This window comes from Sturnira hondurensis, unplaced genomic scaffold, assembly GCF_014824575.4.
Source record: "Sturnira hondurensis isolate 20B ecotype Veracruz unplaced genomic scaffold, ASM1482457v3 Scaffold0002840, whole genome shotgun sequence".
NCBI lineage: Eukaryota > Metazoa > Chordata > Mammalia > Chiroptera > Phyllostomidae > Sturnira > Sturnira hondurensis.
The window spans coordinates 30,090,226-30,107,825 of record NW_028075471.1 but is presented as its reverse complement, the minus strand read 5'-3'; the positions used below and the strand labels follow the sequence as shown (position 1 = coordinate 30,107,825).

The 17,600-nt window shown below is 55.5% G+C and overlaps 1 protein-coding gene across 1 annotated transcript in view; it reads left to right on the top strand.

Moving 5' to 3' along the window:
* The window catches only part of MINDY4 (MINDY lysine 48 deubiquitinase 4), a 100,388-nt gene that overhangs the window by 45,807 nt on the left and 36,981 nt on the right, over window positions 1-17,600 (top strand). The window contains exons 6-9 of the mRNA XM_037041201.1: window positions 2,256-2,314; window positions 6,973-7,082; window positions 9,397-9,513; window positions 10,767-10,852. Of these exons, the coding sequence (XP_036897096.1) occupies window positions 2,256-2,314; window positions 6,973-7,082; window positions 9,397-9,513; window positions 10,767-10,852 (372 nt within the window). The remainder of the gene's footprint in view (window positions 1-2,255; window positions 2,315-6,972; window positions 7,083-9,396; window positions 9,514-10,766; window positions 10,853-17,600) is intronic.

Here is a 17,600-nt window from a genome sequence, read left to right as displayed (position 1 = left end):
GAGTCCTTTTTACCACATAAGGGACCATTCATAGGTTCTAGGGCATGGATTTCATTGGGGGCCAGTATTCAGCCTTCCATACCACCTCATATCGCAATTTATGTCTGTTTATTTTCATTGGGCAGGGAGACAAGCCTGCCACATAACTGCCACCTGTGTGCTGGGTGAGTGGGTGGAGAAATGAATGAACGCGTGCTTTGGAGCTGAGAACATGGTGACATCCCACTTGGGCTGCAGAGGATTAGTGCGGGTTTCCCGGATTAGTGTCTGGGCAAAGTGAACACCTTAGGAAAAGATACAGAGGCCTGGGCTGAGAAGTTCAGCATGCAGGGGAAGCAGGGGCAGTGTGCGGGGGACAGTGTGTGGGTGCACAGTGGGTGAGCTGGGCAGTGGGCGGCCAGGTCATAGGTAGCACACAGGACACCATATTGGGCCTGGCTCTGACTTTATATGGAAGTGCTATATGTGGGGGGCCTTTGGAGTTATCACCTGGGTTCCAATTCTCATGCTGCCTCTTGCTTGCTGTGTAACTCTGGGAAAGTCACGGGACCTGACTGAGACTCAGTGCAGTACCTACTTCCTAGGGCTGTTCCAAGAGGCAGAGGACTTGTGCTGCTTGCAGAGCATTCAGGGCTGTGCCTGGAGCAGCTGGAGGAGTCAGATAACAGTGTTTGCTGTGTTATATCATTGTCATTTTTATGAGTATGGTTACTGATGATGATGGTGATGTGGAACCTTTGAAGAATGTCAGCCAGACAGCAGTATGGTCAGATTTTCTGTTTTAGAAAGATGCCTTTGACACCCACGTGAAGATGTGGGGAGCTGGCATGGGGCGGGGTGTTCCACTGGGGGGTCTGGAAACCAGTCAGGAGGCCACTGCAGTGACCTGGGTAAGAGAGGGAGAGGCGGAGAGCAGAGGTGTCGTGGCCCGTGGGATGTTGCGCAGATGTGCAGAACAGCTCCCGCCGTACTCTGCATGTGGAGCCTGTCCACACCTGTGCCTTGGTCACCGCTTCTCAGACAGGGACGCTGATGGGCAGCGGGGGAGGGGCACCTCGTCTTGGTCCCTGGGTGAGACGGTGACAGAGGTTTAGACAGAGGTGGGGTTCAGGTTCTCAGCTGGCTCTGGCTCCGTGTTGACCTTTCACATCCTCTGCGGCTGGTTCATGCCTCAGCACCTCTCTCCTGCCCCCTCTTTCACCATCCCCACAAGGACGCTGCAGAATCCTGGTAGCTAGGGCATAGGGACATGGCAGGTTCAAATGGAGAAAACGGTTTAACGAGTGGGGAGGCCAGGGGGAGAAAATGGCCCGACCAGTGGGAGGGAGTCGGAAGAGCTCTGCGTCCCAGCCCCAGAGTAGGAAGCCCAGAGCCCGAAGCAGCATGTGCTCGGGTTGGGTACTGCACGTCCTCAGCGATCTCGCCTCACACCCCTTCATACATCTTCAGGAGGAAGCCAATTCAATGGAACCTGCTGTGGTGATTACAATTGTTACTTCAATCATAGCTTACCCTGCAAGGATGTTGGAGGAAAAGATATTTCAATGCGACCATCAAAAGAGCTGTCATTTTTGAACATAGTAAACAGAGGGTTTTCAGAGAGTGACGTCACATTGTTATTTTTAATATAATCTTTTTAGAAAATGGTTTTACTTTAGTTCAGATGGATGCGTGCTAGGGGGGCGGGGGGCAACCCTAAAGAGGAGTGAATGCAGGTAGGCCATTTTAAGAAAGTTCCTCATGCATACACCAGAGTTTACGAGTCAGAAGCACAGGAGAGTTTTTTGGTAGGAGAAGGGTACAGGCAGGACAGGTCCCTTGGTGCCTTTCAAATGGCGGCTGGTAGCTTTCCAGGAAAGCCAGGAGGAAGGAAACAAAGGCAGTGGGGACAAGATGAGAATGACCTGTGTCGTGGCTGCATGGACCTGTGTGCGTGTTTCCAAGCAGTGTCACGGTGACACCAGCAAATTGACTCATGCTTAGTTCTTGGCAAGCATCAAACTACACTGTCTGATGTGTGTGTGCATGTGTGCATATGTGTGAACACAGCATCGGAAGGCACCTTGGAGACAACTTGGTTCCATCCAGCGGCACCTTCAGCTCAGAGAGGGCATGTGAGCAGTGCAAGGTGCACAGAGGGCCAGGGCCGGGGCCAGAGGGCACCGCTCCAGCACCGCACCCCACCCCGTTCTTCTCGGTAGTTTGCCTTTCTCTGCCATTACCCTCTGGTACATTGCTATTTTCTTTTTTTCTAGGAAGAATCAGTTGCCAGTGACCAGCAAGGCTGATGGTGAGCTGGGTGCCCTGCAGCTCGGTAGGTGTGACCGCTGCCTCTGTGCTGTGCCTCCCAGGGCCCAGGGCCCTCATCTGGAGGTGCTGGGTGGTGGGGCTCCTTTCTTTCCCTGTAACCTCAGGAAGCTTCTCTCTTTTTGGTTGATGTCTTCTTGTACTGTCCGTCTTCCTCTCCCAGAGAAATCCTCATAAGAAGTCTGCTTTTCTGGATCCACATGGGGGGCGTGGGGCAGAGGACTCTTTGCTGCGTTTGGAGGTTCTGTTAGAGCCATTCAGAACCTACAAGGGTCTCCAGAAGACCGTTCTCAGTTAAAACGTTAGTTTGGCCGCACCTAGGGAAGCCTGTTCTTCTGAAAAGTGCGTCTGACTGGGGCGTGCACTAGGGACTGTGAAGTGCAAGTGCACAGCCCCTCAGTGCTCAGTGCCACACGCTCCTGAATAGGTGTGCACCGCAGTAACTCCTCATGTGCTCTCTAGTCTTGAAGCTGTCTTTTTGCCCCTTTCTGCGATTCTCTGCTGCCCGTAGACTGGGGCATTTGCAAGGCTTGGCCAAGGCAGTGGCAGAAGGGAGGATGGCGCACCAGTGCCCAGATAAGAGAGGTGGAGGTGTGCATGCCTTCACATTTGCTCTGCTTCCGGGAGCCAGCCATTTACCTGTTGGGCCTCCTGCTCACACATGTTCCCTGCCCTCTTAAGCATTTCCTTTCAACCAAAGGACCAAAGCTGTGAGCCTGGTAGCAGTTTCTGAGTGAGACGGGCAGTCTCGTGGCTTGCTTTGATGAAGTTGGAAGGCAGGGGCTTGTTTAGCCTGCTCAGCTCACTTCAGAGGTAATAGTTCCTCAGTTTTAAGCATCAGCAATGGCAGGTGGGGGTTGCCTGGCTTGTCCAGGAGAGGGCCGCACTCTGCACATGGCTGTGCAGACGCGAGCACGGAGCCAGGAAGTGCTGGCGTCTGGGGCCTTTCTGTAGAGATAGATCCTCACTTGAAGATTTTCCGCTGAAAGCCACTCCTGTTTGGACAGAAAGCCAAGCCGTTCCCGGTCTTCAGAGCCCAGCGGGCTTCTAATAGAAGGAAGGCTTTTAGCAAATCTCTCAGAACTCGCACTTTGAAGTGTGTGTGTTTTCCAGAGGGAGGCAGGCCCCTCTTGGCTCATGGATCAACTAAGGATTTCGAAGAGGAGGAGAGAAAAGAGCCCGTGAAACCCAGTCACCAAGAGAAAGGGGAGGGGCTTTGGCAAGGGGGCAGGAAGAAGGAATCCAATTTGGTTAGAAGGACAGCATGCTCTTCCCCACCCCAGGTCCTGTCTCCTTGGTCCGGTTCAGCAAACATGTCTTGGCCATCACGTGACTGCTACAAGAAAATGGCGAGGAGTCTGAGTGCCTTCCTTCTGGGAGGGCAGGGCGGTGGCACTGCCCTCCGAGGAAGAGAGGTGTCTTCCCAGCGCAGCCCGGGAAGCACCTGACCCGCAGTTCACTGCTGCAAGGGTGGACCAGCCTAGTTTGGTGCGGGGTTTGGGAGGCGTTCATGGCAAGCTGGGGTTTAGACTGAACCCTGCAGGGTGGGCAAGATCTGGCCAAGTGGAGCTGTGAAATGAGCCACGTGGGCCAAGGCCTGGAGTGTGAGAGAGGTTGGCTTGAGGTAACCTGTGGGCGGGGGGTAGTGGGGCCCCTGGAGAGGAGGCTGGGGTGGACAGGGGTGGTCTTGAGTGTTGTGTGACAGAGTGTGGCTGTCAGCCATTGGCCAGTGAGGTAGGGTCTGTGCTGCTGAGGGAGGCATCCAGGGCCATGTGTTTGGGGCTCTGTGTGTGTAGGGGGGGGTGGATTTTAGGAGTAAGAGCTGGGATGTTGGGAGCCTGGTGAGGGGGCTCTTGGAATAGTCCAGAAAAGAGGTGATTGGTCACTTGTTCTACATGGGGAAGTGCTATGGGTATTTGAAGACCCTGCTCAAATATTCACCTCCCGTGGAATGCGTCCCTGGCCTTTTAATGAAGAGTTGTTTACCTCTTTCCCTCTGCTCTTCAAACCTGCACACTCCTCTCTATTTTGGCACTGACGCTATATTCTCTGTGTGTGTGTGTGGGGGGGGGCTCTGTCTCCCCCCTGTCCAGGCAGGGGTCTCCTTGAAGGCACAGGTAATGTTTTAATCCTTACCTCTTCTCTGTCCCATCTAATTCCTGGCACGTGGTAAGTAAAGTGCTTGATGAATAAATAGAAAAAGAATGACACGTTCCTGTAACAGAGAGAGAGAGAGAAAGGGCAGGGCAAGGCAGGAGGCATTCTGGAGGCAGAATGGTCCCGGGGCTGGTGCAATGTGGCATGTGGGACAGGGTGGGGGTCTCAGCCACGTCCCCAGTGGGGGGATTGGGGAGATGGAGTTTGTTACCAGAGCTGAAGCCAGGGGGAGGGGGGCTGTGTTACTTCCAGAAGATACCGTATAATCAGTAAGAACTACCGAGCAGGCACCTGGAGAAAGATGTGTAGGGGCCTCATATATTTTCCTCCAAGGAGTAAATAAAATGGGAAGGGAAACAAAATCTCTTGCTTCCTTTCAACCAGATATTTGTACCAGGGCCTTAAAAATAGCTCCTCAAAACCACCGGCGTTTGTGGACGGTTGTGTCTACTTGGCTGGCACGTCATTCGGTAGGGCTTTGTTTTCCTTTGCATGGCGGTCCTGCCACATCTGGGCCTGAGGACTGCCATGTGGTCCTGAACCAATGCCCTGAACAGGGGCCAGCGTCCTCCTGGCAGAAGCCAAAGCAAGCTGCCGCCGGCCCGCTCCGCTTCCCCTGAGCTCCCAGCCTCCACCCTCAGACGTGCTTCATGGGGCCCAAGCATCGCCTGTTTCAGCTTTGGCTTTCTCCCGGACAAACTCAGACTAAACAGAAGCCTCCAGACAGGCTTCAGTGTTGTCCCTTCTGTTCCTCCAGGCAACAGTCTGGCCTGAAGTATTGCAAGGAACCTTTCAGGGCCTGGTGGAATCACTTGGTTACTCTCTCCCTCTGTTTTGGGGCTTTGAGGTCTATGGTTGAATTATTTCTGTTTCTCCAGCAACAATTCTCAGTACTGATCTTTACAAAGCCAGCCCTCCCTCCCTCCCTCAGTCCCCCTCTTCCCTCCCTCTTGGCTCTTCTTCCTTGTTTTCCTTTGGCCCCACCCCCAAAATTCCCCTGACCCTTTCCTCCATGAACAACCATTCCCGAGTATGCAGTCTATTTCTTGGGCTTGTGCATGCCCTTGAAAAATGTGTAGTGTTACTTGGTGTGCATGTGTTTGTAATAGATGTAAATCCCATCTGCTTTCTTACTTTGTCTGCCTGGTGCCACGTTTTAAAGGTCCTTGCATGTTGCTGGGTGAACATCTGGTCTTTATTTCAGGGTATTTTTTTGTAAGGCTATGGTGGCTTTTTCAGAGACCCTAACTATGAAAGGTTCTCATTTAAATCCCAGACTTATTAAAACATTGTTTTTCAGACTAAAAGTGGAATCCGCCTCCTTTTTGGTGGACTGAGCCTCGAGGCACTGACCTGGGCTGTGCCTGCTCCCCTCCCAGGGCAGAAAGGGAGGCAGTAGGCTAGGATATAAGATGTGTCCTGGGGCTCTTGGCATTTGGACGCTGTCTCCAGAAGGTGTGGGGCAAGGGCAGTGATGTGTCTACAGCCCCAGATGCACAGAATTATGGGAAAGAATGTTGCTATCTTTCAGTGTGGTGCGTTTTTCAAATTAGCCTTTAATCTTGGGAAAATGGGGGGAAATAGGAGGTCCCAGAGGCTCCCCAGAGAGTGGCTGGCTCAGCCCTACCAGCGTGGCTGCCCAGAGCAGTGTTCTGGAGGGCGGATGGCGGGAGAGAGCTTCAGCTGCTGGAGAAGTGTGGGCTGGGGCTGCCATGACTCACGCAGGGCCCTGTCTGGGCCTCAGTCGCCCCAGCTGTATGGCGATTGTGCCTGGAATGTGACCTAGTGTCCCTTCTGGCTGGAGGTCCAGGGACATCTGGCTGGCAGGAAGGCCAAGCAGTGAAGGGCCGGCCTGGGTTTGATCCCGTCTCTGCCGCTTCCCATCTGCCTGACTTCGGGCTGGTTACTTACCTTCTCTAACCCTCAGTTTCCTCATCTGTCAACCATGGAGGAGGGGTGTGATAATTACTCCCTCAAGGGGCCTGTTAGGGGGTTAGGTGATAAAACGGGAGTGGCTTGTAAATGAAAACCACAGCAGTGATAATTTATTATTATCAGGAATGGCAACGTTTCCTGGACCAACTCTGCCTTCTTCATATTTGGCATCCAGGGACAGATTTGTGCCCCATGCCCACTTTTCATAAGAAATGTGTCTGAGTGAGGCCTTTTTGGGAGGACCCGCAGGCCCAGGCCCCAGGCAGTTTCTTCGCTGTGTGCCCACAAGCAGACCTTCCCAGGGGACCCACAGCTGTGTTCCACCCACCAGCAGCCGCGTGGCATGGGCCAGCGTGGGGTTTGGACAAGGAGCAAGCACTCTCGCTCTGCCTTCGTTGCTTCTGAGGTGGGCTGTGGAGCCCCAGAGGGAAGTGGGGTGGGTGGTAGGGGAGCCGCCGTTCATTCAAAGCTCCTCAGAACTCACCAGTGCCCTTGGGGTTATGTGACTTCATGTTTATGTTCTGTTCTCCGTGAGTCATAACAAGAGCTCACACGGCCAAGGTTCTCTTTCAGAGGATGTGGAGGACGATGAATCGATACGGGAAGAAGTCATTCTCTCTCCAGCCCCGTCAATGCCCAAGCTTCAAACAGTGTCAAAGCCAATCGACCTCTCAGTGGCAAAGGTAAGTGTCGGCTTAAAAGTGCAAGTTGACGAGTTGACACATCTTGGTTTGCGTGGGTGTGGGTGAGGTGCTTGTGATCCCTCCAGCGCCACCCACCTCAGTGTAACTTCTTGGTCATTGTTACCGTGGAAATGTGGGTGGGACGCAGAAGAAACCCTGCATGGTGAGGCTGCAAAGGGAGCCTAGTCCCTGGCTCCCAGCCCTCTCCACCTCCTCCCATCGAGACTCTCCAGGGTCCTGTTCTTCTGTCCCTGAACAGCCTCGCCTCATTGCAAGGGGCCTGCCGAGCTGTGATGGCAATGGGACGGCTGTCCTTATTAGACTGGCCCTGCCCCTGCTTGCATCCTCAGGCTGGGTCGCAGTGAGGAAGGACGGGGAGGCACTGACCATTCCTCAGTGTCCTCTGGGTTAGCACCAGCGGTCTCCCCGAAGGATGCCTGGGGAGCAGGGCCCTGGCCATAGCAGCCTCCTCTGCCGGGGTGTCCGGGATTCGTCACCACCTCTGCTGCTAGGTGGCTTCACCCCTCCGTTCACAGCGGGCTGAACTCTGCACCTGCTGGCTGGCCCTGGCTCTTCAGCTGGGATCCAGGAGGAAAAAATAAAACTTCTAGGGACACAGCTGACCCCCTTGTCTTCCTACTTACCAAGTATTTACTCAGCACACACGATTGAAAGTCAAAGATTTTTCTAAAGATTTTCTCTCCCCTCTTCTCTCTTTTTCTTCCTTCTTTGGAAACCACCAATGGTCAGATGTGTGTCAGTGACCCTGAACCTGGGAAGAAGTACGCTGGCTGTCTGTGGCCCGAGAGCTGTGGCTGTCTGCAGTGGGCAGTCATGTTTTGGGGAGGGTCCCTAGAGGCCCATGGAGACCACCCAGCAGTAGTCTCTCCAAAAGCAGCTGGAGAACTGGAGGCCCACACAGAGCAAAGAAGGGTCTGGTCTAGGGCTCACTACACCAGGCAGGTGGTTCATAACCCTGTGACCTGGTGACTGTGCTGCGCCTAGCTGGTAGCTGTCATTCTGTCATTAAGAGAGCAGACGTGTGCTTCAGCCAGAAAACTCTAGTGCCTCTGAGAAAGTCAGATTAAGTACACAGGTGATTGTCGTTGGTGCCAGGAACCAAATCCGGACAGGTGGGCTCGCCCTCCGGGCTCTCCTGTGCCCCCAGCCCACACCTGACGGCCTGTAGACAAATGCCGTCACCGAGACTTTCCTTGTACTTACTGCAAAAGAAAATTTAGAGGGAAGTAATCCGAGTCCGTAGGGCAGACCTGACCCAGAGAGGAGGGGGTCTGGAGAGGTGGCGTCGGAACCCACGTGTGGGCCTCTTTAGAGACCCTGGACGCACAGCTGTGGTGGAGAGAGAGGAGGTAGCCGGCGTGGGCAGGGGGCGTCCGTTTGGCAGAGGTTCTGCCTTTCTGTCTCAGGGCTGGGCAGTGGTGTTGGGGGTGCTCTGGAGGGTGGCGTTGGCTGGTGGGAGGTGAACCATAAGCTCCATGTCAGGCAGAAGTTTAGAGAAGACGAAGCTGTGAAAAAATGAGGTGGGGGAAACTCCTCCCTGGGTGACTGGGGTGTTCAGGCCATAGTCTCCGGGGACCACTCGTAGGTGACGTTGTAGAGGAGATTCCTACCTGCAGCGAGGGGTTATCCCCCCTGTAGCTCAGGGGCTAACAGGCCATTTCTCTAAAGGGCCAGAGAGTACGTTTTTGGCTTTCTGTTGCAGCCGCTGAACTCTGCCTTTGCAGTGGGACAGCTGACCCTGACAGAATGTAAACACCTGGGCATGGCCGTGTAAAACAAGTGGGGGAAAGGCGGGTTTGGCTGCGGCTTTGCTGAGCCCGTCCTCTGGCACCAGCTCCAGTCCTCAGTCACCTGGGAGCTTTCACAACACAGACCCTGCGGCCGAAGCCCAAGGGTTCTGATTTGGTTGGCCTGGCCTGCGGCCTGAGCATCAGGCTTGTTAAGAGCTCTGTAGGCGATTCTAACATGCAGTCAAGAACTTCCAAGTTGCCTTGTGAAACCAAAGCTTCATGTTTCAAGTTCCTTCTGAGGAACCTAAAAAGGCTTTGGCCAGGGCCAGCATGGTCTGGCTCGGTTTGCAGACCTTCCAGCGGTGAGGCCCTCAGGGCTGATTTTATCTTTGCTCCAATAGGAGAAGGATGGGTTTGCAGATAAAAAGGAGGTAGATAGCCCTGGTGGAGGATGGGCCACCCTGCTGGAATCCAACACCGGGACCCTGCTGGGGGCACATCCAAGGAGCAATGTGTTGTTTACGTTTAAAACCTCCAATAAAAACACTTTCTTCTTTTGACAGGACTTGAAGACAGTTCTGTTTGGGTCCAGCACTGGCTGCTTCAGTGAAGAGTGGAAACTCCAGAGCTTCTCGTTCAGTGACGCAGCCCCGCTGAGATACGGCATCGTGCAGAACAAGGCAGGCTGCTTCTAAGCTTGTCCAGGACCTTCCTGCGGTCCCCTTGAAGATAGGGTGGGATGCAGCCCAGCTTGGTAAAACATACGAACATTTCCTGGGCTCTGCAGTGCCCCATTTGCTGGCTGTCACCCAGTACAGGAGCATCACATGGCCACCAGAGCAAGAGCACAGGCCCTGACTGTCGGTGCTGCATGGTGCTGGAGTCCCCCCGGAGGAAGTGGAGGAGACCCTGCGTCTGGTGGGGGCAGGGCACTAGAGAGGGGCCGAGGTTGAGCACGGGGACATGGTTTTGTGGGAGAAAGGATGCTCGAGGCCTGTGGAGCATGCACAAAGTGGGGTAGGGGTGGGGGCGTGTGGGAGTCTGGGGGCTGCAGAGATGGCAGAGGCAGCAGCGTGAGAAGCAGAAGCATGTGAGTAGGTGGTGTGATGTAAGACAGGGAGACAGAGGTCGATTGTGGTGGGATTTGAACATGGCTTATACCTATTTCCCAAGATGTGCACTTTAAGGGCCAACAGACCCTCTAAATCCTGCAGTTGAACTGGGTTCCATTTCCCAAGACCCAGAAGTCCACCCCCCCCCCCTGCTTATTCCACCCGCACTGCCTGGGGGAGAACCCAGAACAGCAGCTTCTGTCCCCAGCAGGCCATGCTCATCTTCTTGCACCCCCAAGTCAGGGGCACCCATGGCCTGCTGCTCTGACCACCCTGTACTTGCTGGTGCCTACAGGGATGAGCTCTTCAAGGAGCCCACTCAGGCTGGTGGGGAGGGGACAAAGACATGCTGAATCGGTGCTGAGGCGGGCCACAGGCTGGGCAGAAGCAAGCTCATATAAGCAGAGGCTGCCAAAGGGCTTGCTTCTAGCTGGGGTGGTTGGGAAGGGCTTCCTGGAGGAGGAGGCTGTCAGGATGAGCCTTGCAGGCTGGGGAGACAATTGACACCCTCAGCCAGTGCATGTAGACATTTCCTGGGTGACTGGAAACCTATGGTGACATCCCTGGCTCCACATTTACTAGTTGTGGAGAGTCACTTTCCCATCAGACATTGTAGACTCCTCCCACTGGTGACAGGTGCTTGGACCTTTGTCATCCCCTCTCTGGGACTGGGGGTCAGTACCTTGTAGGAGGAATCACCACATCAGAGACCACTGTTCCAGAGGCTGTGGCTCAGAGGGGCCCCTGTGCTCTGTCATTTGTGGGCAGAGGTTGGCTCTGGAGGTCATTTCACCGGCACTCACGTGTGTCCTTTTTGGTAGGGTGGTCCCTGCGGGGTCCTGGCGGCTGTCCAAGGCTGTGTCCTGCAGAAGCTCCTGTTCGAAGGAGATAGAGCTGACTGTGCTCGGTAAGTCGGGGTGCATTACCGCCAATAACCTGCTTGTCCTCTCCTGAGTGTCCAGAAAAAACAAGCAAGGAAGCGCGTGTGTTCCTGATATTTCCCATCTCCTGGAAGGGGAAATGGAGGCTGGCGAACAGGCCTGTGCTGACCAGTGCAATGGGGGAGTGTGTTTCATGAAGGCAGAGAGGGTGGCCCAGTGCTGCTCCACATGGTGGCATCGGAGCTGAAGCCACACCCTCTCCTCAGTGTGGTGGCTGCCTGGTTGCTGCCCACACCCATGCTGACCTGCTGACCCTGCCCCAGAGTCCAGGCCTCGCCTCCTCCCCACATTACCTCACCTCTGCCGACAGCCGCACTGCGCATTCCAGCCAGCCCTACAGAACACAGTTTCCACTCCCTTGGCTGTTTGTTTTCCAGCTCACGCATTAAGTGTTCACACATGGGCACCCTGCTCTCACTCTCGCCCACTCAGCAGACACTTCTGGAACAGTTCTGTGCAGGCGCAAGTGGTGCAGGGCCTCTGTTCTCCAGAACGGCCCTGTTAGGGTGATGGGTGGGTAGAAGGCGCCGTCTGGCACCACGGTGGGTGCAGAGGCAGGTGGACGGGGGAAGGTGCTGCGACCGGGCTGGGGCCAGCACGTCCTTAACGAGGAGGCGCCTTCCCCCCTTTCCTCCCTGCTGGCCCAGTTACTAGCTTGTGTTTTTAGTTGAAATAGAACATACAGAAAAGTGCGCAATCCCAAACTACACAACGTATGTGCGTTCTGCTTAATGAATTATCACCAAGCCACATGCCCATGATTACATCATTCAGATCAAGGAAGGAAATATTTCCAGCACCCTGGATGAATCCACCTGCCCGGTAGACATCTCCATTCTCCTCCCCACAGTTGTAACTAAACAGACTCTAACATGGTGGTTTAGTTTTGCTGGTTCCCGAACTTTAATTAAAAGCACTTGTTTTTTGAACTAGCCATTTCACCACTTTTTAAAAAAAGCTTCAGTGTTATGAAGACAACAAAGCCTGTTTCTCATTTATTCAGGGTCAGACTTAGGGGAGAGATACTGGTCCCCGAGTTAGATGTCTAGCTGAGCGTGCTGCAAACGAAACACTTACCAGCTCCCGTGATTTTGCCTTAGACAGGGTCCAACTGAAGGTAGCTTGTCATGCTTGGCATTTTATAATTTGTCCAATTGCTTTAAAAAGTAATAATCGAGGGGTTTTTTTGCTCAAGTCAGAGATGCTAACCGTAAACACAGCAACATCTCACTCGTCCTCGTTCTCACTGCCCCAGGTGCATCCATTGTTGTGTCTGCTGGTGCGGGTCTGTCCCCATGGCCTGCCCCGCAGGGCCAGCCCAGCCAAGTGCAGGCAGGCTCCAGTTCCTGTCGTGGGCAGAGCCCTGCTGTTGATCCCGCCCAGAGGCTGGCACAGAACACTGTGCTCAGGAACGCTTCTGCCTGCTTATGGGCATGCCCAGTGTGGGGCCTGGCTGCCCCCCAGGGCAGGGACTTCCACTGAGTGCACCTGTCCCCATTGGCCTCACTGCCCTCCTCGAGCTGGAAGGGAGCATGCGGGGGGACTTAGCAGATGCTCAGAGGGAAGAGGGGCTCAGTGAGACCACTGCAGCCTTGTCCTCTTGACATGTACAGTGGAACATGAGGGCCAGGCCAGCAGACAGGAAGTCACAGGGGACACACAGAATGCTAAGGTTCACCCACGTTCAAGAGGGCTGGGCAGGCTTGCTGGAGGCCTGACATTGTCATCTTACCGAGATCTGGTGGAAGAATAGGGTGGCTGGTTCCCCTTCACTCGCGCCCTTGGGCACACTCGTTCCTCCCTCAGCTGCCCTTCCCAGCAGATCCCTTACACTCCTTCCTTGCCTTCCAGGCCCTGCCTACCGGCTTCTCAGTGCTCAGAGGCTGTGACTTCAGAGGGCCTTCCCGGGCCTCCCCATTTCAGACAGATCGGGCCTGCCCCCAGCCCCCCTTCCCAAGACTAGTGCCCGTTCATCCATGTCACTGTCATTGTCTGCCCGAAGCTGCCATCCCAGACTCAGGCCCTATGAGAGCATGGGCCTTCCTAGGCCCCCTGGTTCACAGCCTGTCCCTGGCATCCAGCCCAAGGCCTCTTCCACGGGATTTCTGCTGAGTGAACACATGGGCAAGTGTGTGCATTATCCAGACCAACAGGGAGGGGAACGGTGTTCCAGTAAGGAGAACAGCGAGTGCCAGGGCCCGAGGGCAGGAGAGCAGGGCTGGGAGAGGAGCTGGAGTGGCCAGGGGCGGCCAGGGCAGTTTGGAGGGGCCAGACAAAACGGGCTGGCGGTGGGTCAAGGACAGGCTGCCAGGGGGCTTGGGGCCTTGCCGCCTGCTCTGGTCCAGCCTTGGCCTTGGCCCTCGTGGGAGATGTCCTACAACTCTTCAGCTCGGTGCTCCTTCACAGCTGCTTTCGGGCTGGGACTCTGGACTGCTGAGAGAAGTTGCGGATCATGTTTTGGTGGTCTGGACAAGGGTTTTGAGTAGGTTCTAGGAATGGCCATGTCCACCCAGGGCACTAGGCAGGGCTAGTTTGGTACTGCCCACCCTGCGTGCTCACTAAGGGGATGTGAGAGCCCCCGGCTCTAGGCACGCCCTTGGGGTAGAGTCTGCTCTCCACACCAGAGACAAGAGCGAGGGCTCTGGGGGCAGAAAGCCATCCTGATTGGGAGCCACGGTGGGCTGTGGACGGAAAGACAACTGCCAGCTGTGCGGAGTGAGGTTCTACCCACCCACTGCCCACTGGCCAGCCACTGGCCCAGCGTGGACTCAGGCCCCAGTTTTTTCTGATGGGTGTCTGTCTGTGTAAGTGCTGGCCAGATGGAGAGTTCTGCCAAGGCTCTGCTGGGGAGGTGGGACGCAGCCCTGGCCCCAGGTCTCCCTGTCTGTGAGACCCTGAGACAGGGGTTGAGGCAACCCTCGGAGGCCAGGGTGGGGGGTCTGAGGTGAGTCCTGGGGGCACAGGGAGGGGGGAGGAGGGGCTGCTGGGGCCATGTGTAGGTGTGCCTCAGGGGAAGGAGCCCTACTCTGGGGGAAGGCTGCCTGCTGGTCAGGGCCCCTCCTCCAGGGAGCATCTGTGCTGCTCCTTGTGAACCCCTCCTGCCCCAGGCCCTACCCGCTGAGCTGCTCTGAGCTGATTAACCACAGTGGACCAACTACGTGCTCCCATAGAGCCCAGAGGAGGCCTGAGGGTGAGAGGGAAGAGCGGAAGGCTTGGCCCAGGGACCTGGGCTCTCTTGTCCAGCAGGGGCTGCTGAGAACACCTGAGGGGACTCAGAGAGAGGTGGCTCTGAGGAGGACACACCAGGGGAGGCCCTGAGGGTGATGGGCCAACTCTGCGGAGATGTGAGCCTGCTTTGGGGCTGCAGAGAGATTGCAGCTGGCATGGAGAGCCTGCCTGGGTTCAGGCTGCAACGTGGGTCAAGCGAAGGCCAAGGGAGTGAGGGGCTGGCGACAGCAGAGGGAGGTGTGAGCCAGCGAGGGCAGAGTTGGAGCTGATGCTTTGTCGAGGTGATGGCCTGCAGGTCAGAGGCCCCAGGGAGTGCCTTTCCCAAGCAGGCATCGTGCAGTCTGTAGCTGCCCTGCTGAGGCCGGGGCAGTGCCCAACTCTGTGCTCTGTAGCCTGTTTCCAGCTTAGGGGTGCTAAAGAGCACGGGACCCGGGCCTAGAGACCTGACAGTATAGGGGAGCAGGGCCTTCCCTCCTCCACTTGTGAGTCTCTTTCCTGCCTGACACTGGCCCTGCCAAGTAAGTCCTTGTGAATGAATCATCAAGGGCTGTGTGAGTAAGTAGGACCATGGACGTCACTTGCCATGGTACACGTGGGGAAACTGAGGTACATCTGGCATCAGTGGCAGAGCCAAGCCTGGAATGAGACGCCCTACCAGTTGCACACACTGCTGTGCCCCAGAGGAGACTTGGCAAAGGGAGAGCCTGAGGGGCTGGGAGGCTGGAGCGTCAGGAGCCCGAAAACCCTGAGTGCTGGACGCCCATATGGCCTCTCACTGACCGACTCTGGCTCAGTGTTCTATGAAGGGCTGTCTGCAGAACCGCCTCTTTTTTCCTAATTTGGAAAAGAATCAATACTGAAGAGTACACAGAATAACGTAGCAAATACCTGGGACCTGCTGTCTCAAGTGAGCAAAGGGTGACACTGGCATCTCTGCAGGGACCTCAGTCTCCAGCTCCTCTGGTTTTATTGATTCGTTTCTTCAGTTTTAATATTGGGTGATGTTCTTCATGGGCTTTGAACGCTGGTGTGGGTTTGAGGCTTCAGTGTTTCCTTTGACTCTGAAATTCCAGGATGTCAGAAATGACCCAACTTAAAAAAAAACACAAAAAACCCTGGGCACATTCCTGTCTCTTCAGGAACGCCTGGCCCAGCACACCTCGGCAGTGTCGGTAGCTGGCGAGCCCGGGGGGGGGGGGGGGGGGGGGGGGNGTGGCGGGCTCCAGGACCCATGGACTGAGGGGCTCCTCGTTTGCTGTTCTGGGCTGGCTCTGCCCAGCCTGCAGGCCTGGGCGGTGGAGGTCCCCTCCCCACCCCGCCCACTTCCTTCCCACCTGGTGGGGAAACGGTTCTGTGAAAGGCGCCTGAGGATGCGACTATGCCCTCCTGTGAAGCCATGCTGAAATAAAGGCTTCTCGGCAGGGGGGTGTTTTTTTCTGCGGGACTGTCTGGCTTCGTTAAGGCCCGTTCCATCAGACCGGCAGCTGGCCTCTCTTCAGTCAGGGAGCACAGAGCCCGGCAGCAGGACTGGGGTTTTTCCACTTGAGGAGGAAGGGTTGTGCCAGCCGGCCAGCTGGTGGGAAGAGACAGGCGACAGGCCTGCATTGCCCTGCAGGTGTGGACAGAGCTGCAGACAAGGACAATGTCCTCTCACTTTCACTCCTCTGAAACTGGGGGATCGGAGGCCCGGAGAAGGAGGGGCCCTTGCCCAAGACCCCTCTGGGACATTGGGAGCAGAGCCAGAATGGGAACCCAGGTTCAGTGGCCCCAGGCCAGCCTCTTTCCACCCCCTCCAGCAGCCTTTGACCGTGAGAGGGAGCAGGTGGATGCACCAACCTCCATTTCTTGGCAGCCGTCCTCTGAGGTTTCTATAACGGACTAGTCAGGCTGCTTTAAGGTAATTAGGGTAGAGGCATCTCTGAAAGACGTGGGTGATGTCGGAAAATGCAAAGGGAATTGTCTCCCCACTCCTACCCCTCCCCAGACAAGTGTCTCCACCCTGCACTTTTCTGGGGGTTAGACTCTTAACAGGAACTCCTGTGGGCGCAGAGCCTGGCCAGGAGCAAGGTGCATGGTAGGGATTTGATGAATGCATGTCTGCCAGTCAAGGTAATGCAGGACCATCTTTGTCACCGAGCTGTGCCAGCGAAGGCAGACACTTGAGTTATTTGGGGATGGCGGGGTGGGTGATCGAACACATCACCCCCCTCCTCTTGATTCCCATCTGGGTGCACACACGTGCACACATCCCTGTCTGCCCCGGGGCCAGTTCAGTGGCAGGATGGCTAGACCTGAATGATGCTTAGAAGCATCTGGCCCAGTGCCCCATTTATGGCTGGCGAGGGCAAGGGGCTTCCCAAGGCCTGGGAGCCAGGAAGGGAACCCAGATCTGACTGCTGCCCTCACCCCACTCCACTGTGCTTTCTGGAAAGCTGTGTCTCACATGAGCCAGCTGGAAGAGGCTCAGAGAAGGATGGAGAGGCTGGAAAAGTGATTATAAGGAAGCCCATAAAAGAATGAGGACTTTTGTGCATAAACATAGGGGTTGGGAGGGTCTGTGACCAGGAGCACGGTGCTGGAACCCGGGGCTTGAAGGCAAAGGGAGGCTGGTTCTCAAAGCCAAGGGTGCCAGACAGTTGGTTCCATTTCCCACATTCTCTGTCCTCCCTGAATGCTGTTTTAAGATTTCTAATTTTTACTGAGTGATTTGGGACAGCTCGTTTAGTCTCTGTGCCTCAGCTCTCCCACTTTGAAAAGAGGATTACATGGTGCCTGCCTGCTCCCCAGGGTGGTTTTAACAACGCTCCAGAGCCCTGGAAATGGAAACGGAAAGAAGTGTCTGTATTCGGCTGTTTCCCCTCCTCCCTCTCGTTCGCTGCACCCACCATGGGCCTCTTAGGTACCCTTTTTTTTAATTCCTAAGCAATTCTTCTACCATGTTTGGCATTGATGACTGCCCACCCTTCTTACAGTCCTTTTGTTCTTTGGACTGTGGGGTGGCACTGCCTCCTCAGCTTCCCCAATCCTTGGCCACCGCCCCTGCCCTTCCTGTCCTCTCTCTGGGCAATTTTAGCCACTCCAAGTGCCAAGGAACCCTCAGGTACTGGTGGCTTGCAAACCTGTATGCTGCCTTGGCCACTCTCCTGGGCTTTAGATGTGTTCGACAGGTTCACCTGGGTGTCCCATGGGCACCTCTGACTGCCTTCCCCTCCCTGGTCCCCAACCTGTGTTCTTCATCTCGAATCCTTTCTCCCTGACATCCCCACACTGTATGACTTCTAAGCTGCTGGTCAGCCAGGCCTTGGCCTGCAACTGTGGTCTTATTTCCTTGTAGCCGGTGGGGTGAAGACCACTGCTTGCATAAGCTGTTGTCTCCAGGGGTCCAGGGGTCCGATTGGGCATTGCTAGGGCAGGGCAGTGCCTAGCCTTTGCCTGGCATGGCCTTCCTCAGGTGGCAGCAAGTCTGCGGCTTGTCTGCTGGGCCTC